Below are 27,606 nucleotides of genomic sequence, written 5' to 3' on the forward strand. Positions count from 1 at the left end.
TGACAATATGGTATATCAATATAAACTATCAAAACTAAGGAGGGTAAAGTGCAATTTTTATAGAGGGGGAAAGCCAAAGCTGTATACTCAGTCGTTTGCTGGAACTGTTTGTTGTGTAAATTCAGGTCTATGGCCGGAATTGTCTATTTACTCCCATAGACCGTTAAAAATTTTCAATTATACTCGACAGTTAGTTATCGAAATTGAGATATATTTTCAGCGTCCAATTATCGAAATATAATATTTTTTTCAACAGATGTTTACCGAAAATGCATGTTCGGCAGTTGTTTACCAAAAGTTGAACATATTTTCGACATATAGTTACCGAAATATAATTTTGTTTTCAACAGCAATTTACCGAAATGTTATTTATGATTTTCAACAATCATTTACCGAAATTTAGTGGGCTACGGGAGTAAATAGAGGGCTGCGAATAGCGGCGCCCTTTTTTTATTGAATGAAGTAGTTTGCTGGAACACATGCTAGTTGACTAGAAAGTGGGAACAATTAAATTACACGAAAAAAAAAATTGAATCGGGTCACAAACTAAATCGGGTTAGTGATCGATTAGAATCATGTATTTGGTTGTTGATTGATACAATATGCGGACAAAATTGGGACCGAGCCAGGACCAAACCGTGAGACTTTTAGTCCGGACACGGATTTTATTTTCAAAAAACCATGACTCGTGAATTAGAATTGAATTCATAGGAATCCGATCCGATTCGGACCGTGCACAGCCCTACTGCAAAGTATTACCCCATGCCGCAAAGAATTACTTCTAGCTATAAAAAATTACTCATAGCCGCAACGAATTACTTATGACCGCAAAGAATCATCCATGGCCGCAATCATAGTTGCAAAAAATTACTTATGGCCGAAAAGAATTACTTCTGGCCGCAAAGAATTACTCCTGGCTACAACACAAGAAATTACCTCTGGCCGAAAGAATTTCTCATGGCCATAACACAAGAAATTACCTCTGGTCGCAAAAAATTATTCATGGCTGCATTGAATTACCTCTGGCCGCATAAAATTAACCATGGCCTCTAAAAACTACTCATGGCCGCATTGAATTACGTTTGGCTGCGTAAAATTACCTGTGGCCGCAAAAAAGGAGCGAAGTGATACCGATCCATGTTTGAAAGGGGTTTTCCATAATTACTCCTAAAAGAAAGGACTGTCCAACTAAGTTCTAGCTGAAACAGAGAGTTCAGTTTTTCCTTCCAGTTTTCTTTCCATCCAAACTTGTTCATCAAAGAGAAACTGCGAAGAAAATTCTCGGAATCTAAAACCGTCGTCGGCGAGGCGTCCGAGCTTGTTCAACGAAGACAATCTCAACGAGGAATCCAAATCCGCAACATGATACGTGGGGTGATCGTGATGAACGATCAGGGCAAGCCTCGCCTCGTCAAATTCTACGATTATCAGGTTACTCCTTTCCCCTCCTTATATCCAAGAATGGTTCGTTATTTTTTTTGTTCAAAAAATGAAGGAATTAGGTCTGATCTTTCTATTTCTCCCCAACTATACAGTTAAAAGGTTTATCTATGCTTCATCGGATTTGTGGTGTTGACCGATTGTGGTTTTGAATTGTAAGGTTAGACTGTGGAGAAGCAACAGGAGCTGATCCGGCGCATTTATGGAGGTTTTAGTGCCTTTTCTCTCATCACTTCAAAATAATATTGCGTGTTTTGCTCTTCGAAGCTCAATTACGACGGATTTAGTGTTTATATTGGTTTGTAAGCAGCAGTGTTATTCTCATATGCTTTTTGATAAGTTGTTGATGTTATAGACCGAGGCATTAAGGGAATGCCTCCTTTATAGGTAAAGAAGAACAAACCAAAATGCCCTATTCCCTCCCATATGTATCTAAAAAGATCTATCGTGTCAAGAGATCGATCGAGAAAAAGAGTATAATGTTCAGATTCCCAAGTGTACGAGATACTACCGAAAAAGTATCCTTTAGTAGAGACAGCGGACTTTGGAGACCGTAAAACATGTCTCCGGTTCGGTGGTTCCTCTTTTGTCAGATAAGATACACAAATACGAGAGGATCGTTCACATATGTTCATAACTGTAGTATCTATCATGGAATTGCGAGTATTTTTTGAGTTGGATATGTTATCTCATTAGTGGGTGATTTCATCTTTCGTGATGCAGTTCTATGCAATAGGGCTGAGAACGTGAGCAACTTCATTCAGGCTGATTCAATTTGCGGACCAGTATGTTGTTTCCATCATTGGACTTTTTTCTAGTTAAATTTCTTTCGCGGTCATTGATTAGACCTCATCATGGTTGGTACCAGTGAGTAAATGGGATCTGGTTCACCAAATATGTGGTAGATGGATGTCAAACAAAAAAGGTATTTATGCTTTAAACTAACACAGGCATTCAATAAGATGAACACAGGCATTCAAAAAAACGTAGTTACTGAACATGTTGTTGGATTAGGAAGGATACAATTGATTGATCGAAATTACTTCTCTGCAAAACTGAGATTATTTTGCATCTTTTGTTATAATCATGTCATTTGTTGGCTCGTTTCCTTTTCAATAAAGCCGAGTATTCCTCTATGTCTTCGCAGACCTGAGAATTGAGTGAGAACAATGCCAGCATACCCACAACCATTGCACAATCATCCGCATCATTCAGCTAATTTTGAGGTCTACAATTATCTTCTGTGGGAAAAAAGAGGCTAAACCTTGACGTAGAGATAGTGCAAATGAATTTTCATTCAAGAACTCAAATTCATCTGTTGAATGTAAATGACAGTTCATTCAGAAGTCAAATTCTGATAAAAACTCCAAACCAAACCCCCATGATCTTGAGTGGCATGTGTGTTGATGCTTAGCAAGTCGTTACATAAAATTCGTGACCCCTTGGCATCCAAGTTACATGACATGCTTGCCATTGTTTCCCTTTTTAAAAGGCAGGAAAATTCACATCTATATTATCCCTTACTTGCAGGATACACAGCTTGTATACAAGACGTACGCCACGTTATACTTTGTCTTCATATTTGATAGCTCCGAAAATGAGCTAGCAATGCTAGATCTTATGCAAGGTACAAGTGAATCTATATTTTTGAATAGTTGGATCTAATGTTGTTTCTCTAGAGGCCAGGGTGTAGGCTCATAAATGAGATGCAGCAAAGCTAACCTTAATGGAATAGGCAAAAATCATATACCTCTGTTATATTGAGCAACTGAACATCAAAATGGCATAGACTGATAGACCGTGCAACGAATTGAGAATCAAAATGGTCATTTTTGGAATCGTGAATCACTCCATTTGATTATGATTTCTAGGATATGTAAATAGATACATTTATGACTAGGCATAAATCACTAAAAGGGATTGTCTTAAGCGATGGATTGAGAAGTGGTCTAATACGGAAGATGCTTAGCTTGGTATAATGAATCGAGTGACATGATATGAACCGTGAATCGTACGGTCCTGATAACAGAGGCGTAGACAATAAAAATTAATTATGTCTTTTGGAAAATAATGCAAATCAATAGATAAGGAAATAGACAATGGTGATACTAAACTTGTTATTTTGTTGCTAATCAAGCCTTTTATGTAAACTAGTTCTTCAACATTGATCTTCATAAACTCGACAAACACAAACCTTTGATTTTGACCAAATCCAATTAAAACTTATTGAAATTGATTTGAGTAAAGTTCTAAAGGTCTTGAAGGCCACTGTGAGGGAGGAAAAGTTTCACAATAGCTAATTGTTACCATAGGAGTGGTTTTTGTAGCTTTGAGGATCAAAAAATATTTTATGGTTAACAATTTTTAGCTAGGACAGGCACTGGTTTGTTCATCTCTCTGTTATCCATGCCCACATTCCATAAGCACCGCATATTCTGAATACATGAATTCTATAGTGACATTTTTAAGGAGAAAAAGAGCAAGGTCCTAATCGGTCATGAAACATTAGCAGTCATGTAGATTAGTTTGTACCCCCTGATGAAATCATCTTCAGTTGAATGGTCTTTAACTCTTGGGTGGACCCTGTTGGATGATCAGAATCCCCTCTATAGACTTGGTAGTTCTAGTAATGAATTTTTTCAGTCTTGTTTTTCTCTGGTCCATGCAATTTTGTTCTGGATTAGTAATTTGGTATCATCTACTAATTACTCAGTACTCAGCTTTCTTCTTGGTGCCTATAATTTATTTACATCTTGAAAGCACCAAGTAACATACAAAAATATTTGATCTTGGTTGAATTGCTGGATATCCTTAAAGAACTGAAGAACTATTGAATAGTGTATGTCACATATTTTACTTTTAGACCACATGCTTTTCTAGTTGGATATCTTCTTTACTTAAACTCTCTGGAGATTGCAGTTTTCGTGGAGACATTGGACAAGTGCTTCAGTAATGTGTGTGAGCTCGACATTGTCTTCAACTTTAACAAGGTTTAGTCTTTACTCTTTAATCCAAGTTTATGTCAAGGTGCATATCTTTATGAAAACTGGAATGGATCAAATGAACAGTATCATTCAGGGTCGCAACTGAACGAGATTTGACAGTTAATAGTGTATTATATGAGCTCAGTGTGATTTGTTTTAACAAACAACGGCATCAAATCTATCAGTGTGACTGTTGGCTTTGCTTGGGATTTCCAAAGAGACCAACCTCTGGCATCCATCATCTCATGTAAACATTTGGAAGTTTGAATATTGAACTTAAATGAGTGTTCTGCCAATTTCTCAGATAAATAAACAGCTCTAGATTGTGGATTTTCAAATTGTTGGTTGGAATTTTCATCTTGGTTTCGTGAATCGTGAGTTAGGATGAAGTAACCAACCATAGCATAAGCAGAAGTCAATGGTGGAAAAGGGCTGTTGGCGTCTTCAACATGGAAAATTTTGCTTCCATTGTTTGCTATTTCATGCCTTTTAAGCTCATTTGAGTTCCATTTGTTGGTCTGAGCTAGGTGCAACTTTACTATTTCATGCCTTTTGAGCTCTCTTGATGGCATAATTTTCCCCTTACGTCAGATATTGTAATCTAGCAGTTATCAACTTCATGTTAGGTCTGTCAAGTTGTTAACCTTGACTGTGCTGTCCCGGCATAGGTCACCTTTGACTAAAAATTTCCATTTTCTTCTCTTTATTCTTAATCATAACAAGACTTTTTCTCTTGTTTTATGTCTGCATGTATCCATTACAAGGACAAATGTGTGTATGTATTATCCTGTGCATTTCATGTCTTTCATTCAGTATTCAGGTGTCCAGCGATTGATTTGGCAGGTATATACTATTTTAGATGAGATTATCCTGGGAGGTCAAGTTCTTGAGACAAGTTCTGCGGAAGTTGTGAAGGCTGTTGAAGAAATATCGAAGTATTCTCTCTCTCTCTCTCTCTCTCTCTCTCTCTCTCTCTCTCTCTCTCTCTCTCTCTCTCTCTCTCTACATATATGCATATGTGTGTGTTTAGCCCATAAAAACTGTCGATGATACCAGCTTCTGTTTTTGTGCAGATTGGAGAAAGCTTCAAATACAACAATGCTTGTCCCCAAATCTATTTCTGGCTGGCAGTCTCGATAGCATATGATTTTTCTAGTAAGCTCTTACTAACCTACAAGGTTTTCTCTCCGATTTTGACAACACTATGAACTTGTGAATCACCTGATCCCTCGTACTTCTGGGTGCCCTTGATAGGGAGATTGTGATGTGATTCCGTCTTGTTTAAAGCATTAAAATTCATGAGAAGTTTCCACCTCTCTGAAATGAAACTCCTCTAAAAGAAATGAACTCCTGACATTATGGATGATGCACACAAGCACGCGACAAAAATATAGATGTCATCTGGTTTCTTAATCTGTTCATTCTGCCTTGATTCACTACATATGCCTTTATGCTTCTCTTGTATATTTGCTCATCATAGGTTTTGTATGGACTACAGTAGCACTTGGCTTATTGATCCTTTTACTGATTGGGTAGGATTAGTGTCTAAAATGTGTTTGTTTGTTGATGTCTATGATATTAACACTGATTTAGGACGATGGATGATGACGGTGAAATGAGGAAGCATGTTGAAGGAGCATGAAAAGGAGCAAGAGGGACTTGATTTCCAACATTGAAATCCAGTGTGAAGCTTTAACTGGAATATGGTTGGTCTTAGCACTTTGGTACCTAAAATCATGACAATTTGGACAATGCTTTTTATACTTTGAAACTCCTGAAAAGAGTTATGCACCCTTTTCTGAGTTATCACCCAACTGACATAACTTTACTCGGAACTAACCTCTGTGGGTTGCATTGGTGGCCCTCTTTGATTTCGGTTGATTTATCTATTTTGTCCTGAACTAGTGATCAACGTCCGACGTTACTAAAGAAAGAGAGTGAACTTGGCTCTGGTCTTGTGACAGTTTCTCTTTTTTAGGTGAATACCTTGTGATAGTGTGGTTGATATTTTTGTGTAAGGGGATGAAGAAAATCTCAACCTTTTTGTAGATGCACTTCTCCAAACTTTGGTGGTTTCCAGATGTAATGGTGACAGTCATTTCCCTGGAATAGGGATGAATTTCTTTTAACTTTGACCTTTTTTTTCCCTTTTTTTTTCGATTGGGACTCCGACTTAAACTCTTGTTGAAGCTATGAGCAAGGCTTGCCGTTTGCTGTTTTTGTGAATATTTCAGTCCTATGGTTGTGAAGTTTATCAATGGTGCTTCAAAAGCTCTCAGATTGACCCGTGCCTCCGTACATAGGTTTTAAATGTGCCCCGAGTGATATAGCTGTCGTATCATAAATCGAACTTTCCAAGTAATACGCTTCTCTCGGTTTATTATTGGAAAAAATGGACAGTTTAAATTCATAACTGTATTTGTTATCCATCTTTCTGTGACAAATTTAATGAAATTGTGCATGTTACATAGAATATCATATCCATTGACACAGTCTATGCAACGAGACCACATAAACGAATAATCTGTTGCCGTTACCCCAATATATTTGTCCTTGTTTGTTGAGCTCATCGTTTTGATTTTGATAAGGAATGGTTCTAAAGAAAATGCTGTCATTGAAAATATCATTAGGGATCATGATGGGAGTGACTCAACTGTGTTAATATTTTTTGGAAAACCAAGAACTCTTCTTCATCAATGGGTCCCATGGTCTAGTGGTCAGGACATTGGACTCTGAATCTAGTAACCCGAGTTCAAGTCTCGGTGGGACCTTGTCTTTTTATGACTCCCTCACTTTCTTATCCTTCTCAGTGAGCATTGCAAGTATAGGTAGTACACGTGTACAATTGGGTACCTTTTTATTTTATTTTATTTTGTAAGGTGGATAATCTCATAGACCATCTATTTATGGAGATCAATTCCAAGTCTACTCGCGGAGTCTCAATTAAAGTACCCAAGACAAGAAGAGGTACCGCGTGAACGAGAGTCAAACCCGAGATCAAAGACTGACTGAACCCTCTGATTGTTAGGTGATTATGCACCTAAAGGAAATTGAGACGAATAAGCTGAATTATTGCATAACTTTCCCTGTGCATTCCTTTAACTCTAAAGGAAAATCGCATCCAATAAGGCAAAGACCGGGTTGTTACAATTTACATTCCATGAGAGACCAGTAAACAAAATTACATATAAAAAATGCAGCTTGTTTCTACCATAAACAAGCCCTCAAACAAATTAAAGAACAAGAACTACCAATGTCACCTCTCTCTCTCTCTCTCTCTCTCTCTCTCTCTCTCTCTCTCTCTCTCTCATAAACAATTTGACTTTTCTGGTCAAGGGAATCAATCAGGCCTTCAAAATTAGATACCCATTTCCCTTTAATGGCGCTCTATGCATTCTTTGGACACACCAAAGTGAGAAAAAAAATGCCAAGAAAAACCCCAGCCCCAATTTGGGGCAACAACAAAAGCAAGGCACACGAATGGGGAGCCTGCTGTAGTATTATTAACAAAGAATCAACAATAACTAATCTCCCCTTAAACCCTCATTTGGTCTCTCTAAATCTTGCGCATTGGATGGTTCGGGGAATATCTCATTAGAATGCCGCCTAGTCGATGACGAACCATTTTGACCACTTCCCTGGGAAGCAGAAGTTGCCGATTGTTTGAAACTACCTCCAACTTCAGCTTTGCTACCAGAGGCCGCTGGAACAGCAGCTGCATCAGACAAGCTATGCCGCCAGCTACCAAACAGAGCAGCATTCCAAGACCCTCTCGAGGAAGTAGCTCTCAGCCTAGCAGAGCTTGAGTGTTCTTCCCGCACTACCTTCAAGGGGTTTTCCAAAGCTTTTAGGATATATCTCATAAGTGGCCGCCGTGTAGGTTTGGGATTTAGGCATGATCTGGCAACAATTGCCATTGCCCATACTTCTTCTAGTAAATCCTCATCAATTATCAGAGACGGGTCCACAATGTTTGTCACAAGTTCTTTGTCATATATACTTATGTAAGGCAATGTGGATTCCAACCAATCCTTCATCTCAGATTCACTTGATGCGCTCATTCCCAGCTTACCTGTTACCAGCTCTAGCAATACCTTCCCAAAGCAGTAAACATCATAGGCACAATTGGATGTTGGTAAACCTGGAAATTTCCAAACAAAGCAGTGAGAAACAACAGGAAAACTTGAAATCAATGCGGGAAATGACATGACCATCTAGAATTAATCAAGATCGTTGCATTTACGAGACGAACCAAAAAAGACGGCCAGGTGCTTCAAATAGCGCAACATAATGACAGTTTAAGCATCTAGTTTTTTATCAGCATAGTTCGACTATTGTATTTAGTAAACGAGGAACTGAACATGTAGGCAGCAAGTACACAACTCAGTAGGAGGAGGAAAATATTTTACTTCTTCACCAGAGTGACAAAATTAGAGGCTGAGAATAATTTTAAAGCTAGAATAAGGTATATCACAAGAAAAAATGATCAAAATAACTTTCTCAAATCCATGAATTGCTATAGAATACATACTCCACAACGGAGAAAGACTCCGGAATCTCAACCAAAAGTTGGTAGAAAATACAAATTTGAAAATGGTTGAAATTTGGAAATAGTCAAGTCAAAATTGGAAATAGTTGACTTCAAAACAGCAAGTAGAAGAGAGCAGCCCACACATCAACTCTCCCCTGCGTGTGGAGAGGTTGTTCCCATGTTTCAACCCATGGTGCCAGGTCACAATGGAGCAACCATACTAATGCCCCGCTACTGGGCCAAGGCCTTCCGTTACCAGCATAATTATAGTAATAAGAAAGCAAGTGTCACTTTCATATAGCACCAGTGGCAAGGGCCAACGCCACAAGTGTGCCAAAAAAAAAAAATGGACATGAAGTCCTTAACAACATCCAAGAAAAGTAGAAAACCAGTGGCAAGAACATTCAATGATGTAGAACTCTGGGTTACATGTTATTCAGGTTTCAAGTGACGATAATTGCTAGGTGTGCCACATGCAAAATAGTTGGCCGTTTAGTTGTCATGAGTAGATCTCAAAAACTAGCACTTCACTGCTACTCAAATAGGTAGACACATAAGCAAGCAAGAACCAAAAGGAAATGGGGTGAAATTAAAGATGCCAAATTGCACGTACCTGAAGTGCCTTGATCGGATGTTCTGCACAAAACCAAGAGAAAACTAATTACAACACAGAATAAACAATATAACTTGCAACATGGCATTGACCATTTTTTATAAGTGCAACTTCCTATTATTTATTTATCTTTGGTAAAAAGGTGCCTAGATGTTGAACTAGTAAATATTCAATAGAGCATATGTATTCACCAAAGCAACATACAGACAAATTGGTGTATTGGTTGTTAACATTAACCAAGGAACATCAAAACCATGTCTGATCAGATTACGAGTTTCAATTATGTGGAAACAAAAATACGTTAATACAAACTACTAAAACACGAAACTACTAAAACACGTCTAGCAAGATAAGTAAAAGTGGGACTGATTTTTTAAACGTCCTCATCCTATGTTACAAGATGCACTTCACATTCTCCTCCTTTAGTTGTCCTTCAAACTTCACACTTGACCTCATCCTACTAAACTTACAGGCTCACAATCACAGCCACCTGGTCTATGAACTTCACAAACGACGAACCATTCATCTTCCAGTTTCAAAGTTTCTTACATTTGTCACTCTATGCAAACTATGCACGGGAGTTCACATTCTTAAGGGATGAATTGTTTTCTCAATAGTACCAAGCTCTTATGCTTTTTCCGAAAATTAGATACCAGCCTATTTTCATAATGAGCAATCTTCCAACTGATCAATCATTGGCACATATAATTACATTACTTGGACTCCTCAATCATTGGCACATAAAATTATTTGATCTCCTGATAACCATTATCATTACGAGATATAATATTTGCCTACGCATGAGAATCACATATGATATAGAAGCAATTTAGCGGTACCAGAGCCAAGAAGCAAGAAACCTGGAATAGGAATGATGTAATCTGCCTCTTTACTTAGTTGTTTCCTTTTCCTATCTCTTTGTGGACATTATTTTAGGATGCTCATTTTTAGTTAACTACATTTTTTACTAGATATAGCATCATAATGTAAAATATCACGAGTAAATTTAGGCTTTTAAACTACTTGCACCTACAAAAGAAAACTAATGATCACATATAGAATGTAATAGAAGTGACAAAGTCCTTTAAGTAGTCACAACATCTTTAGAGCATGCAATTTAAGAGTCTATATGTTTTTTTTAATCTCTTTATGCTATCTAGTATTTATATACTTAAATTGGAAGAAAATAAACCAAACGGACATGAAATATAGAAAAATTCGAGGGTTGGTTACGGTTTCGTAAATTCTCACAAGAAAATATAGGAATAGAATACTTACGTTGGCAACCGCAACAGCCTGGTAATCATGCTTTGATGAGCATCCCCTTCTTGAACACAAACCTCACTCAGGCTCCCTAGCCGTACTTCAAATTTATCATCCAGAAGTATACTGCTGGCTTGAACATCTCTTCAAAGAGCAAACAAATACATGTCATTAAATGCACCACAAGGCATAAATTCTTGAAAGCAAGCTATTTTAAGAGTTCACAAATTGCAAAGATAAATACATTAGAAATCAAATAGAGGAAATAAAATGACATAACTGAACGGTTTGATGATAAATGTAGTTACTACTTTTATTACACCTCCCTCACTGAGTCAAATGATTAAGTGGAAGCACACATTTGTATGTGACTTGGAACACAGACGGAACATGAGCACACGAGGGCAATGGGTTATGACATGTTCGAGAAGGTGGACAAATGGCGCTAGATCCATAAAGATCACATTATTAGGAAACAACAACATACTCTTGAAATCACAGGCATATTCCATTGATAAATCAAACAATCAGAAAAAGTCATCCATCAAAAATGCTTTTCTACATTTTCCTTGCTAATTTAACAAGCTTATCTCTTATAAGTTTCGCTATTGATGCATGATTTCCTAGTGAAGAAATTCTCATTTCGGTCCACTGTATTCACTGCTTTTACTTCTAAGGAAAAGCACAAAACAAAATTTGTATTCCCACATATTATCTCCGTATTAGTTTAGAGCAAAATTGTACCATGGTTTCGAATGAGTTTCAAAGATTCAAATTTGAAGATAAAAGATTTAATTTGAAGAATTTCTTTCATTTCTTGTTTGAATCATTTACCGTTTCCACCTCAATGGATTACAACCACTGAATATTGCCTAATGCTAATTAAAAGAATATATGCGGATCAAAAAAAAATATTAAAAGAATATTAATATTTCTAAAAAAAACTCATAAATTTAAATCTTTGCTCCACACAACATAAGTTTCTAAAGCTTCTCAATGTCCTTTTCCTAACCACTACCATATTTGTCTTCGAATGATTCCACTAAATCCAAATTAGCTTGGAAAACTTATTGAGGAACTTCGAGAAAAGTAGTCTCAACAACAGAAAAGCTGCAAGGTAGGTAGTTACCCATCAAAAAAAAAAAAAACAAGAGAAGCTGTAGAGTAGTAGGGGAAAGCAGGGAAACTATGCACAAAATTCAGAGTCAATAAAAACAAATTTTTGTTAGACTTTTGCAGATGATTAACAGCTTCAGATTCTCTCTCTCACACACACATGCACGCGATTGTGAAATGAAAATTTGAGGAGAAAAAAAAACGAAGCATATTTTTATCCGTTTTTCTCTTATTTCCTTGGCATTTTGCAAAAATGACCAAAAGTAATTTGAAGCTGTCCACAGGTGTTGAAACATGTCTAACTTATTACAACTCCCTGATTTCTAAAGCAAGTACTTGACATGGGTGGCATCAACATTTCTGCCTTATTTTCATCTTACTATATTACATAAACACTACAAAAGAGTAGAACAATCATGCTTGGCATGAGCAATATTATATCTAATACCATAAATCAACTGCGAATCAAAAAGAAAATATGGAAGGTCGCATCTGCTTCTTAAAATTTCTTCAGTTGCCTTCCCAAAACTAGCATGTTATTAAATGATTCCTCTATAGGAAAAAAATGAGGGACATGTTTAATTCTCAAAGATTATTAAGTTCCCATCCCAAAATGTTTATGATATATCGCATGATATTTCAGATAGGGTGTATGCAGCACAGCAGCCACGCCTGATGATCACTTGCACATGTAAAACTCACATAGCCTAAGATGAACAAGAAGTTTGGTGATGTTGATACTTCCTCCAGGCCTTGATCTCTTAGATTAGGGATTAGATAATTGCTACATAGAGGAAATGTTTGACATGCATAAAGAATCCAAGTAACACAGGCATTGACAGTCAGGATAAACAATGTCTCTTGGATTGTTGAAGATGTCTACAAAAGCGGTTAAGAATCTTATTGAAAATCACCAGATCGAGCCTTAAAGTCACAATAATTTGGGGTTGGCTATATAAATCCATTTTCTCCATTGAGCTTTGACAAAGGCATATCATGTTCAGTGGGAAAAAAAAAAAGCCTAGATCCTTTTGAACTACCGCCTCTAAAGTTAATTTTGGTCTACCCCTCTCCTTAGTGCTGCCATCTACCGTAACCATGTTGCTCCTCTTAACTGCTACATCAGCCAATCTACGATAGAGATCTCCATACCACCTTAATCTATTTTCTCTCATCTTATCTTCTATCGGCGCTATCTCTACCATTCCGCAAAAAATATTATTTTAAATTCTATCTTGCAAAGTCTTATTGAAAATAATGTACTTAAAAAAGTTATGAAGACAGAACAATGAAAAGATTTAAATACCCCCGTTTTTTTGTCTGTGGTGTATCTAGATTCCATTTAAAGCTACGAGACAAAAAGACCAAATCTCTTGAGTTATGTATGTTAAGGTGAAACATCATGTAATTTTTTTTTCCTTCCAAAAACTGCAATCTGGTTATGATTTTCTCAAGAAGTGTCACAAATGTCCTTGAGCCTTTCACTTGTCTCTCTTTCCATTTGTTCTGGACATTCATTTCCTTCATTTTAAATCAACTTTCTCTCTAACAGTGTCTTGAATTATCCTATAGAAGGCCAACATCTTTAGTACTCCCTCCGTTTGTTAGTCATTTATAGCATTTTGGGAAATTATAAATTTGATAATTAACGAAAGTATCCATTATATGTGACAAGAGACTACAAGTGTTGCAAAAGTAGATTAAATATAGGGGCGATGATGAAAATCATACCATTAAATTTGAATTTAAGTTCAATCATTACTTGTCTCCTTTAAAAAGTTGGAACACCCAAAAGGGACCAACATAAGGAACAGAGGGATATAAAACAACTATGCTCTTGAACATCTTTAGTAGAATGCATCAAAACCCCAGCACAGTTTTCCGCCTCATGAATTTCCAGTTTTTCCCTTTCTTCAACTTTAGTTGGCATGATTAATGGTACTATACAGAGAATTGGAAGAAAATAAAAGAGGTTCTGAACGCCATGACCTGCTACTCTCCTAATAAATACATGTATCTTATCCTACATGTTGTAGTGGTTGTGGGAAGAAATAAAGTGGGATTATTAAAACATGTGACAAATTGTGTCTGGATTAAGCATTTGGCACTGGATGAGGTCATCCAGTGATCTACATACTTGGTCATGGATAGGATAAAGCCTAACGGAGGGACTATGTAGTCCTAGAGTTATTTGACAAACATGAGATACAGAGAGACATACGAGTAACCATTATAACCTGAAGTATGTCCAAGAAATTAAGTTTACTAGATAACTATTCATAGTCTTATGCATCAAATGATGTTCTACGTCAGTTTGTAAGTACCATTATAACCAGAAAAACAATTTTAAGTATTTAGGAAGTATGGCATCTAGTCATATCTTGGCGTTATGGACATGGGATTTAGACAGATCTTACACTAAGACACATACACCAACAAGCGTACACAAGTCCGTGTAACATCATAGCGTTGGACAAATAGCCTAGTCCCAAAAAATTTTATACCTAGAACCAATGTGACAATACGTCCAATACACTTCAAGAAGAAATGTGCACAGTCAAGATTAACAGTAGAGATGCTGACAATGTGTCTAGCACGGGATACCCGTGCCAAATGAGTATCATGGATTTTGACAGTACGAAATTCTGAAATAAAAATTACCAATTAATTCAACCCCCCAAAAAGAGAAGAATGGTTAGGTGACTTATAGAAAAACTCTTGGTGACAGAAAATACAAGCGGGTGCATCCTAAGCATAGTCCCAGCATTACACCAGAACAACAGGCTAGCCACCACACGTTGGAATAAGCTCACAACGTGGCAGTAATAAGAAGGGCAAGGAGTGTAACGCAGGCAAGTCATGTAATACCTGTGGACATGGGGTGGCGAACACTCATGATGTAGATAAGACAGACCCTCAGCAGCTCCTGTTGCAATTTTCAACCTTGTTATCCAATCCAGAGACTGCAAACTTTCATCCTCTGAACTTGTTTTCCTGTACAAAGAACTTGACAAATCCCCATTTGGCATGTATTTGTAAACCAGAAACTTCTCATTCTCGTTCTCCAGGCAATGTCCGAGGAGCGGAACCAATCTGGCATGAGAAACCTTACTGAAAAAGTCTAACTCTGACATGTATGTTTCCTTCTTGACTGCTTGCAAGTCAACCTTTTTGATGACTACAGGGACCCCACCGTCCAGAATTCCTCGAAAGAGATCACCTGAATGGCCATGTTTGATGAGGTTAACATCATTGAAATTGTCTGTTGCCAAGAGAAGCTGCTGATATGTAAATCCATCGCCAAGACTTGAAAAGTTTAAAGCCAATCCAGGAGGTTGTGGACTTCCGCCAGCAGGAACAGCCACCACACCAGTCGTCCCTCTCTGGTTCCTTGCACCTCTGTTGTGGCAGTATACAATCAGTACTACCAAACCTACCAAAAGTGCAATAAACAGTACACCACCCAAGACTCCTGCCAATATGATCCAATATCTGTGACTTTTCTTAGCTGATACAGATGGAGGGGGCTGAGTGCCATTTGGGAGACCGAAATTATCAAATACAAGGCCTCTATCAGAATAAAATGATGCACATTCAGTGCCATTCCTCTGGCTTGACAAGTTTGTGAGGCAATTCCCATCAAGGGATGCATTACTACCAATATAGTTTGGAACCCTGCCTTCGAAATAGTTACTGGTAATGTCAATAAAACTGAACCTACTAATTACAGGTGCGAGATCTCCGTAAAACATATTGTGAGAAAGGTTCAATACTGTAGCATTGACACCAAAACCCCCGCTTGTGTTGGGCAGCATCCCAGAGAAGTTATTGTTGGAGGCATCAAGGTAAAGCAACGCAGGTATCGACCACAATACATCAGGAAGATCACCGGTGAAACTGTTATTATTTAGAACTATAAACTGCAACTGAGTCAGATTAGGAAACAAGTTACCTGGCAAAGAACCAGCAAGCAAATTGTACCCAAAAACCATCTTCTGCAAATTCCCTAAACCTCCCAAGTCCGGCGGAACCGACCCAGAAAAAGCATTCAAGCTGAGATCAAGGTCAACCAAACTAGAAAGGTTACCAAGTTGAGCGGGTATCGAAGAAGAAAGACTATTATTGGACAGATTCAAGAACTGGAGCTTGGAAAGAGCCCCAAAGTCCGCAGGAACTATCCCGGACAAGAAATTCGAAGACATGTCGAGCGAAGTGAGATTCCCAAGAGAGGCAAAAGACGGTGGAATAGATCCGATAAGCGAATTCCTAGACAGATCAAGAACCGAAAGGCGCGACAACTGACCCAAACTAGCTGGAACTACCCCAGTAAGATCATTACCAGCTAAAAACAGACTACCAACATTACTCAAATTACCGAGACTAAACGGAATAGCACCAGAAATAGAACAAAACCGAAGATCAAGAACTTGGAGAGCGGTTAACTCGTTGCCAAACCAGTCAGGAATTGAACCGGGGAGCAAGAACCTAGAAGCATTAAATGACTCCAACAGGGTCAAATTGGCCAGGGCATCAACTGAAAATTGGGGGTTTTGACTACCAATTCTGGTTCTCTTAAACCCAGAAATATTGATCCCAATAACTGAACCATTCTGGCATTGGATACCGACCCACTTTAAACAAGGGTCACCTTTTATGGGCCAATCTCTGCTTCTTAACCCTAACGTTGATCTGAGTTGGAGCAAAGTGATTTTCTCGGCAAAAGAACTCAATGGTTGGGATGATTGTTGGAATGTGCAGTGAAACAGCAGGAACAGATTGCATAAGGCAACAGCTAGGCTTCTTCGATCTACCATGACTAATTTGGAGAAATAAAACAATGCCTCAATAATCTTGTTAGTAAAGTTTGCATCTTGATGTGCTCAGTCAGTCATACATGGCATGTTGCTCTGGTATGGGTGAAACAGTAATTGTGCATTGAAAGAAAAAGGGGGGGTTGAGTTGGACACAGGGATACGGGTTTCTCTTTCTTTCTCTAAAACTGTGGATACAGCTCTTACCTTAAAGAAGAAAGAAGGCATTAATTGGGTTTTCTTCAATCTCTGTGCTTCTTCTCTTCTGGCAGATTTAGTGCTGAGGGTCTACGACTTGTTTCAGTTTCTTCGGTTGACGAAAGAGAGAGAAGTGGGGAGGGGACAAATAGTAGTAGTAGTAGTAAAAAATTGGTCAAATGAGTAGTTTTAGAGAGAGAGAGAGAGAGAGAGAGAGAGAGAAGAGATGAATACAGTAGGTATCTATGTAGAGAGAGAGAGAGAGAGAAGGGAAAGAAGAGGAGAGATTGGTCAAGAAAATTACTCTTATCTGTCGCTCTCTCTCTAATAACAAAAACAGCTAACTCCACTTGCTCCGAGGAAAAAAGGGCAGAGACGAAAACGAAAAGCTTCTAGCAGTTGCAAGCCGACTTTTCGTGAATAAACAAAAGTTAAGCCGGATTCTCTTCTTTTGTTTTTGCCTCTACTTTTGCCGGAAATTGACAAAATAACCTAGTACTATTTTCGCCACCAATTGGTTGCTAAATGAGCAAGACCCCTTTTAAGCAAGCTCAATTTTTTTTTTTTTTTGTTTTCTAGTTGTTTTTGTTTAATCTTTTACTAAATTCGGGTCAAAACAAGAGGAATCGAGAAAGTATTAAATTATAGTCATGCACGAAAAATGTTTGAAAAAGATAAAGCAAAATGTCTTTTGAATCTTTAATATCGTTTTATATGAACTTTTTTTCAACTCCGATTTATGTTTATACTTGTTTGATTCCTCTCGTCAAGATTAAAATTATGACGGAAAACTAGGACCAAATAAGTAAAAGACAAGTAATGCTAACTGTCTTCTTCAAAAATTAATTTGGTTTGGGTTTTGAGGGAGGTTTTTTAAGTAAGAGTGAAGATAGATAGATAGATAAAAGAGAAAAATAATTGTAGAAATAATTTAGTAGAGACTCGTATTAGAGACCCAAAAGCGAACACTGTCAATGTTTCTCGTTTTAATACTTCGGTTTTTAAGTTTTTATAGCTACTCGATTCAATTAGACATATTCTTTCGTATCCTATTGCACGCGATAAGACCTCAGCTTTGTTCCGACATAGGCGCGGTAAAATCCCCTGCAGATGGTTAGCCAGACAATACTTAAGATAGATATGTAGATTGTAAAAATAATCTATCTAATACCAAAGGGCTTATCAAAAAAAAAGAGAAAAATCTAATACTATAGGAGTATTTATTTGTGTGACCCAAAGGAGTATTTATTTGTGTGACCAAATTTTTTTTTTTTAAAAAAGCACTGCTTTTAAGGCTCTTCAATGTGAGGAACCGGTTGCTTTGACCGGTTCGGTGGGGTTGACCTCCGATTCCCATAGTCCCGCATGCTCCAGCTAAGCTTCAAACCACTCCTGCTAATATAATAATCCCAAATATACTCTCTTTTTTCTTTCTAAATTCCTAATGTCTAGATCTACAGATATGGACAGGAGAAGGGAACAGATATGATTGAAGATTCATGAAATATTTTAGCCATTTAAATAGTGATTTTGATTTGGTAGTAGTTAAATAGTGATTTTGATTTGGTAGTAGTTTTGTAGACACGTATGAAACTGCTTAACGCATTTCGAATCGTTCGATGCACGTGACTTTCAGTACGTATGATATTCATGGAATCCATTCACGCACGTCACACATGTTGACATCTGCGTCTGAACCAATTTTCTTAATTCTATTTTAGATTTTTTTATTTTTTTCTTCTTAATCTTGTGAGAATCTACTAGTTCGATACTTATGGCTCCCGACGGTTTAATGAAAGTTACAAAAGAGCCCTTCTTTGACATTTCCTTGCCATGAAGATATTGAAAATAAGTCATTACTAATAAATTTCCCTAAACGATTTAATGAAGAAGGTTATAATATACGTTCGTATACAGCTCTAGCCCTCTCGGTTGGTTGTCGAGTGAGAACACAATAGTAAGTTAAAACCTACCTTAATTTGCAAAGATGTAGTTTCAATTTCCAATGCACAAAAAAAAAAAAAAAAAAAAAACCTCTTAGGCTCACTAGAGGTTTTTACATAGGTAATTTTCAAAATTCCTGAGATTAATTTTGACGTGCATAAGTCATATTTGACATCGAATTATTGAAAAAAAAAGAAGAAGTCATCAGAAAATAAGGAAGATACGTTGGTGTTCGAGTTTCAATTCAAGTTACAATTCATTTCCATTTCTAGTTCTCGCCCGAGGACGTGTTCAATTCATATTTCATGACTTTGTTGTTTTGTGATCAAGTTGCATTTCAGAAATTGAGATATAATTAATTTTGATTTCTTCCTTCAGTTTACAATTTGATTCTTTGTTTTTTTTTTTTGTTAATATATTTGAGGTTGTTTCATGAAACATTGGATCGATCAGTCATTATCACCACATAGGGAAGGAAATCCCTAAAATTTACATCAACAATCCAGAATGAGCAACAAATCTTACACATATAATTTCCGTTTGACCCAAAAACAAAAAAAAAATCTTACACATATATATGGGCTAGTTGCATCAAAGTGAAAGGTATAAAACCAACCACGAGCCTAGTCGGCTCAGTACGGTCCTAGTCAGCTCAGGCTATGGCCTGCTCGGCATAACCCAATTACACCAAAGTTTCAGGATATACATTCCAAATGAGATAATTCCTAAGCATGAAGGGAGTTCCTGACAATAGAGAAAATTTATTAGAAGTCGTGCACAAGATTTTGAGTCCCCAACAGGAACAAGCCATGGTCCTTATCTCTCTCTATAACTCCGAACACTCCAATACCCCCAAAACTCCTGAAGATCTTAGGAGAGCTCAGGCTACCGGGGAAAATGGGTGCCACCCTTATCCATATCCACATCCCAACGATCCTCCAAAACTGTCCAACTAGGAATCAACCTCCTAATTACGCCTATAAAGCCATGCATTTCCCGTGCAACGGAGACATGTACGCAACTCTGGCAACCAAATTCGCTTGAGTTCAATGTACCTCATTTCACAAAAAAATCTGACTTAGGCATCGGATGGATGTTGGTTGGCACGGTGGCACCGCCACGATGTTAAGTTTCTCTTTGTACGTTGGCGAGATCAAGAACGCCGGGAATCGACTCATCACAGAGCTTATTCAATCTAGCTCAAATTTAGAGCTCCATAACTCATTCCGCACGGTCAGTAGTGATTATAGTTTGAACCGGACATTTTTTTGTCAATGCCGGAACTTATGTAACATTCCAATTTATAATTTGCCTAGGTACTAAATTTTGTCTGGGTTAGGCTTTTGATTGTTATCGTATATGCTCGACTTGAGTTGGATCCCCAATAAAAAGGGCGGTATTCAACCATAGGCGGCGGCGGCGGCTCCACAACTTAGAATAGGTGGACAACTGAACATCCTAATTGTAACATCGTACTTAGTGATGTATTTTTTGATCACATCATTCACACCAACATATGAAGCGACCCAAGCTAGCTTTAGGATTTTTAGAATTTCATTTTTTTTTTAGCTTTACAAAATCTATTAGAATCCGAGGATCTGTTATCTAGAATTTTTGGTAAAGCTCAAAGCTGATTCTAAAAAGATAGAATCTCAAAATAAGCAAAAGCGATTTCTCGTAAACACGTTCTACACCAAGGCTAAATTTACACTCTCAACTACATTTAGTTTTAGAATACTTTAAGGGTGTTGCAGTCACTGTCGTTGCTAATGCGGCCAAAACTATTTTTGTTGATACCAAAACTGTAGTGCACATAAAAACATTGTACATTACACAAGGTACAAGGCTTTTAGGCACTCTAATTTTGGCATAAACAAAAATAGTTTCAGCATTATCGTTTCCCTTTATGTGATCTAAATACGGCCACATAGAGGTTAGTCCATATGCGGCTACTCGTCATCTTTATATAGCCCTTGATCAACTAGTGGACAATGAGATGATCCGCTAATGATAAATCAAGGTGTGTGTACGTAAATTGGCCCGGACACCTTGAGATACCAAAATAAAAGGAGAGAAGGTGACAGACTTATAACATGCACTCTCTCTTGTTGTGGTCACACTAATACCATATATAATCATATGGCCCATAGTCTTACACCAAATACCTCCTATTGTACATTCATTAGTTTCCTACATATCTCTACGCTAGCTAACTAGAACGATCTTATTGAAAGAGAGATGACAGTGTAGTTAATGGGGGGCATCAATGCAATTCAGTATGAACAACAAATGATAAATAAGAAGCAATTAATATTATTATGAGGCATCATTGCACATTATTTTGTAGTTTCAATGCAGCACAGTGAGGTGGTAACCAATAGAGGTACGGATCAAAGTTTTTGTGGAGAAAAAATGGCAAAGAGATCGAGGTATATATATATATATATATATGGAAATGAAGTTAAATATAAATGTGTCGAAATTAGTATATATAAGAAAATTAATTTTGAGATGGTGCCTAGAAAAGTTAATATTTAGAGTAAAAGTTTCATTTTCTGTCCTTAATAATTTGATTGTTTAATTTAAAGATAGATGTGATATATAGTATTCTCTGCTATAAACAAGCTCTATGTAAATAAGGAATCGGTAACGAATTTACACTCAAAACCACCGTTGTCAGCGTACATTATGTACAACTTTTATCTATCTACACATCTATATACAAAATTTTATGTCGCTCCTTTATCGATCTATCCGTTCTATACTACTGTATACTGTAAGAATGTAGTTACCTAAAATAAAATGAAGCTTCTACTTAACTTTCTCAATCTCCTACTTCGAATTTTTTAATTTTTTTTACTCTTTATATTCATTATTCTACAATTTTTACGAAACATAAAATATATGCCTTACTTTGCTTGAAAAGAAAACTAAGTTCAACCAATAAAATAACAAATACTCCTTGAAACCTATATCTTTTCTTCATTTCTTTAGTTTTTTATATATTGTTGTGGAATTTTTTTAATTATTTGCAAGAAAACGGAGTAAATTCCAAGATCCAAACGTGCTGATCCACTGATGTATAGGACAACAGGAAAAAGAATTCTCACTGATGTTTTTTTTCATCCCCATGCATCGAACATGCAAGACAAGACGCTAGTATACCTTATACAAATGTTTGATTTAAGTTTTTCGGACTTGAATGAATTCGAAACCGTTTGATACACGTGGATTCTGGACACATCTGTATTTGACTCTGTACATGCACTTTGGTTTGCATCCGAAGCAGTCATGATCATAAACTATGCGGTACTTGTAGTACAATGCTAATGGAGTACCATCGATGCATTCTTTAAAACCAAGCTATATTTGAACTACAAAGTTCCTACCAAAATTAACGATATGTGTAGTACAAATATATATATATATATATATATATATATAGAGAGAGAGAGAGAGAGAGAGAGAGAGAGAGAGAGAGAGAGAGAGAGAGAGAGAGAGAGAGAGAGAGAGAGAGAGATATCTGGTATGCCATGGTGGCATGGTCCATATATGGAGTATTCTGATTTGAGACAATATAAAACCAAAACAAAAGAAATTGTTTCTGTGGGGGGCATGCAGGCGGCCCGTCTGGATTGTGCCGTAACCATCACTGTTGTCGTATACTCAAATGACCGATTTAACCAACCAATTAATAGAATATGAACAAGAGCTTGCAACTTGTGTTTATTAAGAAAAAGGCAATTCTATTTGCAAAAACAGTACTGAAATGTTCTCAACTAGAGTACAGGCCCCTTTCGTTTGTTATACCTTTTTTTCTTTATCCCCCCACTGGCCAGTTTGGCCATTTTTGGAGTCAAATAGTTCTCAAAAAGACGAGACAATCAACTATATACCATAAGGCATAGAGGGTTAATCTTGGTGGCCAGGACCCGAGACATAGGAATTTGCTCCATCTTAAGTTTCGGGTTTAAAACTTCTTAAATGGAGTATAAACTCTTTGGGATCAATCCAGGCAGATCAAAATTTGTTGTCAGAGGGGGCTTAATCCAAATGTATTTCTACATAAACAATAGCAGTATCTTCCTTAAATATATAGTTCTACTTTCTAGATCTTAGAAGGGAGTTTTTTACACAAATAGATATAAATTTTAAGAATCATTTTCAGTCAAGGATGTTGGAGGGGTCAATTCTGTAGAACTTATCTAAATTAACCAGAAAAAAAAAAACCAAGGATAATTAATGAAAAAAATTCGGATTTGTGCAGGGCACCTCTTTGTGTCTACCACTGTGTCCATACAAGGTTTTTTTTCCCCTCGGCATAAGTGAGCGGTGGGATTGATCTCCTAACAATTAGTCAAAGTGCGTCACTTTTTTTAACTGACCTATTAAAATTATGGGGTAAAATTTTGTAATAGGTTGGTTCAATATTATACCTCTGAAGATCAAGATGAGATGGGGGAGAGGGACCTGCAGGGAAGTCAAACACTATCTATGATCGCCCACAGTTTTAGTGAATAGTGTCTCCACATGTGGACAATAGAATTAGTCTCTTCAAATTAGTTAAGGTGCGCATAAATTAACCTGAATATTTGATTATAACGAAAAAGTATTGCGAATTACGTGGCATGCAGAAATTGGAAAGCGTTGATAAATATGGCATGGATGGGCACTGATCGATCCAACCAACCTGGACTTTGATTTATTCCCTAATGAAACAATGATTAGGTCAGTCAACCACCACATAGTGGTCAGGTGTACCACCCACTTGCTTTGGTTCTATCAGTATCCGCTTATATATTACTATATACAAATGCAATGCATATGTAGGAAAGTGTAAAGCGGGTATATCACACGTGGTGTCCATTCGACACTCCCGAACCATCTGATGCACTTTTGGACGACTCAGATTAAAACTTTTTCTCTCCTCTCACCCTTCCTCTTTCTCTCTCTTTTTCTCTCTCTAAATCTGAGCCGTCCAAAATCTTATCGAATGGCTCAAATGTGCCGAGCGGACATCACGTGCTACCCCACCCTGCACTGAAAAATTTCTCGCATAGGCAGATACTACCCCCATATGCCGCGCACTTCCTTTGCATATTCTTTCACTTTCTTGAGTGTTCACAACATGCTCTGATCGTAAAAGCTGACTGGGAAAAAAGAAAAAAGGAGAGGCTTCTTTAGCATCTTAAAAATAAAAGTGCTTAATTATATTTGGCCTAATTGTCAAAAAAAAAAAAAAACAGGTGCTTTTTTGGTCAGGAGAAATGTGCATGTGTTCATCATCAGGGCAGAAAGTTTCTTGTGTTACCGATCGAAGATTGCCTCTTATGGAGGCGGAAGGCTGATATTTGAAATTGAAAATAAGAGAGATAGTCTTTTAACTCTCGGCACAATTTTCAATAAATTTCTCTCTATCTTTTTCCACTCATTACCACTCAACTCTCAAAAATAACTTTCTAAGACTTAAACCAAACAAAGCCAGTATATCACAACCAGATTTACACAGAGGTCTCGATCGTAAATTTTTAAGGATGTATAATGTATGTTCGAGTAGGATATTTTCATACTGAAATCAATAATAAGATCGATATGGATTGACAGTTGTGTGAGAGCGAGCTAGCTAGCGTTATAATCTTCATTACAGAAGGTGGATTAATTGTTCTTCCTGGACTACCACCGATTGACTTAACTACTCTAACGAATCACGCATATGTTGTGTTCTCTTATGTCGTGCGATTATGTCGTGTTTTTGTTTGTTGGAGTATTACTTGCGTGGATTAAATTTGTCTGGTTCTTGCACACCATATGTCAATGTCGTAGTCAATACTTTATATACCTCCTAAAAATTGGTCTTCCAAACGTATTAATAAGTTATGTAATCCCGGAAATGGGGAAAAAAATAATTAAAAATCACTTTAGCTAGCTAGCTGCGTAATGGACAATGCATGGGGTTGAGATCTGCTATATATCTCAAGCATATTTCCTCAGCATGTTTGAATAGTACTCATCCACAAAGCTAAAAGAAGAGAAAATAATAATTTAAAAAAAAAAAACATTTTCCCTTTCTTTTACGTTTAATAATAATTTTATATCCAAAAAAGTCTAGTAAAAAATTCAAGATGCAATCACGAGCAAGCTAGCTACCCACAAAGGTGAAAAATAAAGATTCCAAGTATTGTTGATGGCACTGTCAAATATGTCTTTACATCCATGATTACCCTATCTACTCTTTTACCTAATGCATGATAAATTATTCAGGGTTTTTTTTGGATTAAACTACACGTGATTACGTGAACTCAACTAAGTTGCAATGATTAACAAAATATCTATCTACAAGTGTGTGGCCAGTGGCCACAAGTACTGCCACAAAGAGCATGTACTTTAGGGATTGGAGGGCTAGAGCTTAATAAACATAGTAGTATAATATAAATAACTAGAACTCACCTAAAATAACTAACTAGACTACTTAATGATGTCATTTTAGTTCTTCTTCAACTTAATTAGGTAGACTCAACAAACCAGGATCGATATAATTAAATATTAAATTGAGAACAACCCCAACGGTTGGCCTTGGTCGTTAAGGCCTATGATTTAGGAGTTTGTTCTATCCCGAGATCAGGTTCAAAATTTCTCAAGATCCATCAACCTCTTTGGGGTCAGTTCATACGGAGCTTTGCTCTAGCTTTAATTGGGCTCTTTGCAAGTGAGATTTGATCTCCAGAATTAGTCAAGGTACACGTAAGCTGACCAAAACACTTAAGTTATAAAAAAAAATTGAAAACAAAGGGCGGCCAAGTGATACTTTCCAAGGGTTTTTACAGGAACCTTTGGTATTGAAAATGGACACAAATAAAGAAACATGAAGCTAGCTAGCTAGTCGATCGATCTATATATATTGGAGTAGTAATTTTGTGGGTATAAATTTTTGTTTGTAGGTTTAGTTCTATAAAATTTGTTTCTCAAACAATTTTGTAATGATACCAATATTCAAGTAAATTACTCCTACAAATCTGCTCCTATTAAGTTCCATGTGCTGCCCGGTCAGTATTATTATTATTATTAACTACAAATAGTGGTTGGCATGGTTGTAGATGTGTGAAGTAAATAGTCCAATAGCATAAATTGTTAGGTTCATCCTTCATCACCAACAACATTGAACTTTTCCATAGCTTTGAAAATGGATTCTGGTATATCAAAGGCACACACACACACACACACACACACACACATATATATATATATATATATATATATATGATCATGTAAATTTTCACACACATGAAATTGAAATTTTGATGGCACCTCTAATCTAAAATGAATACAAGTTGTTTGGACCCAATCCGTGCACCGAGTTTGAGTCAGGGCCCTTAGGACCCTTGGTCTGGAATTCGAATCTCACTTGTGTAGTGTGTGCTACCAATTCCTAAGATAGCTAGATTAGTTTATAAAAGACTTTACCCAAACTTTAATTGGGATCCGCTAGTGGACAGTGAGATTTATTCTCCGAATTATTCGGTTTATTGGTCCAAATACCGAGTTATCAAGAAACATATCCGTGAAATGAACCAATCACCCTAATATTGCAATTGTATTTTAGTGTGTTTTTAATTGTTTTTGAACTGGATAAAGAAGACAAGAATTCCAAGGGGGAAACATTCGAGTCAATGAGAAGGAGGGAACTTAGGTAAGATCAAAAAAGGCAAAATAGGAATGAAATAACTTCACGCTTTTTAGTTTTTGACTTGACTAATCAAATTCTTTGTACTTTTTAGTGGTTAATTAACGTACTTAATTCCAGTTTGACGGAATTAAAAATCTAATTCTCTTGATATATTTAATTCCTACCACCGCATTTTCCCCCCAGTGATAGCGTTAGCATGTACGTATGCTTACAAGCAAAGATTTATTAATTCTCTTGATTGATTTAATTAATTAGTAAGTTACAACTAAATTAATGTTGATATTAAGAGAATAAATTCTTTACACTGCCGGTGTAAACATTTGTTTCCTCCAAATCAATTGCATTGCGACACGTGTCAAAACAGTGATCCCAATTAATAAAATATGGCGACGTGGCGCAATGCAATTGATTTGGAAGAAACAAATGTTTACACCGGCGGTGTAAAGAATTTATTCTCTGATATTAATTAGCACTCCAAAGCAAAGATCGATTCACATTTGCTTACAAGCAAAGATTCTGCTAAAGAATATAATCATGTATTAGTGCTAACAAATGGTGGAGGATATATATATGGAAAATTTTAATTAGGAAATCAAAGAAATTGTCGGTTATTTTAAAATTCTAAGTCAATGAAAGAAGCTAATAACTGCACGGAATTGACCCATCAAATAAGTTCTAAATAAAGCCTCTATTCTTGACTATTACAAGTAACTCCCACAATAATTGATTATTAGATGATTTGATTTCTTGCTTTGTCAAATGTTGAATAGTTAATTTGACTTTGATCATAATATCACATGTGTTCTTGATCTTCATTTTGGCGAAAAATACGCCTTTACAATCTTTTGAGAGAGAGGAAATCAGGTCGATCAATGATCCATATAACAAGTAGCTGAGATTGATTCTTCGTCCATGGTGTCGACTCCAAAATTTTATATTTGTTGGGTGATTCACAAATTTTAAATATTAGTTCGGGTCGATGCGGCTTTGCTTGCCAGAATTTCTTGAGTAGAAGTTATAGA

The 27,606-nt window shown here is 36.8% G+C and overlaps 2 protein-coding genes and 1 non-coding gene across 3 annotated transcripts; 2 read left to right on the forward strand and 1 right to left on the reverse strand.

The window, feature by feature from the left end:
- Positions 1-1,173: 1,173 nt before the first annotated feature.
- Positions 1,174-6,655, forward strand: LOC131307929 (AP-3 complex subunit sigma). The gene is made up of 8 exons (XM_058334678.1): positions 1,174-1,431; positions 1,606-1,648; positions 2,164-2,225; positions 2,971-3,067; positions 4,360-4,430; positions 5,268-5,359; positions 5,498-5,579; positions 6,018-6,655. The coding sequence occupies exons 1-7, from the start codon at positions 1,363-1,365 to the stop codon at positions 5,562-5,564; spliced, it is 501 nt and encodes a 166-aa protein (XP_058190661.1). The 5' UTR covers positions 1,174-1,362; the 3' UTR covers positions 5,565-5,579; positions 6,018-6,655.
- Positions 6,656-7,123: 468 nt separating this feature from the next.
- TRNAQ-CUG (transfer RNA glutamine (anticodon CUG)) lies at positions 7,124-7,195 on the forward strand. Its single transcript has one exon. It is a non-coding gene; the product is annotated as a tRNA-Gln (tRNA).
- A 298-nt stretch (positions 7,196-7,493) lies between these two features.
- Positions 7,494-17,114, reverse strand: LOC131307930 (probable LRR receptor-like serine/threonine-protein kinase At2g16250). Its single transcript, XM_058334679.1, has 4 exons — positions 14,816-17,114; positions 10,847-10,975; positions 9,569-9,591; positions 7,494-8,565 (listed from the first exon to the last, which is right to left on the reverse strand). The coding sequence occupies exons 1-4, from the start codon at positions 16,759-16,761 to the stop codon at positions 7,949-7,951; spliced, it is 2,715 nt and encodes a 904-aa protein (XP_058190662.1). The 5' UTR covers positions 16,762-17,114; the 3' UTR covers positions 7,494-7,948.
- Positions 17,115-27,606: the final 10,492 nt, after the last annotated feature.

This window comes from Rhododendron vialii, chromosome 11a (genome assembly GCF_030253575.1).
Source record: "Rhododendron vialii isolate Sample 1 chromosome 11a, ASM3025357v1".
NCBI lineage: Eukaryota > Viridiplantae > Streptophyta > Magnoliopsida > Ericales > Ericaceae > Rhododendron > Rhododendron vialii.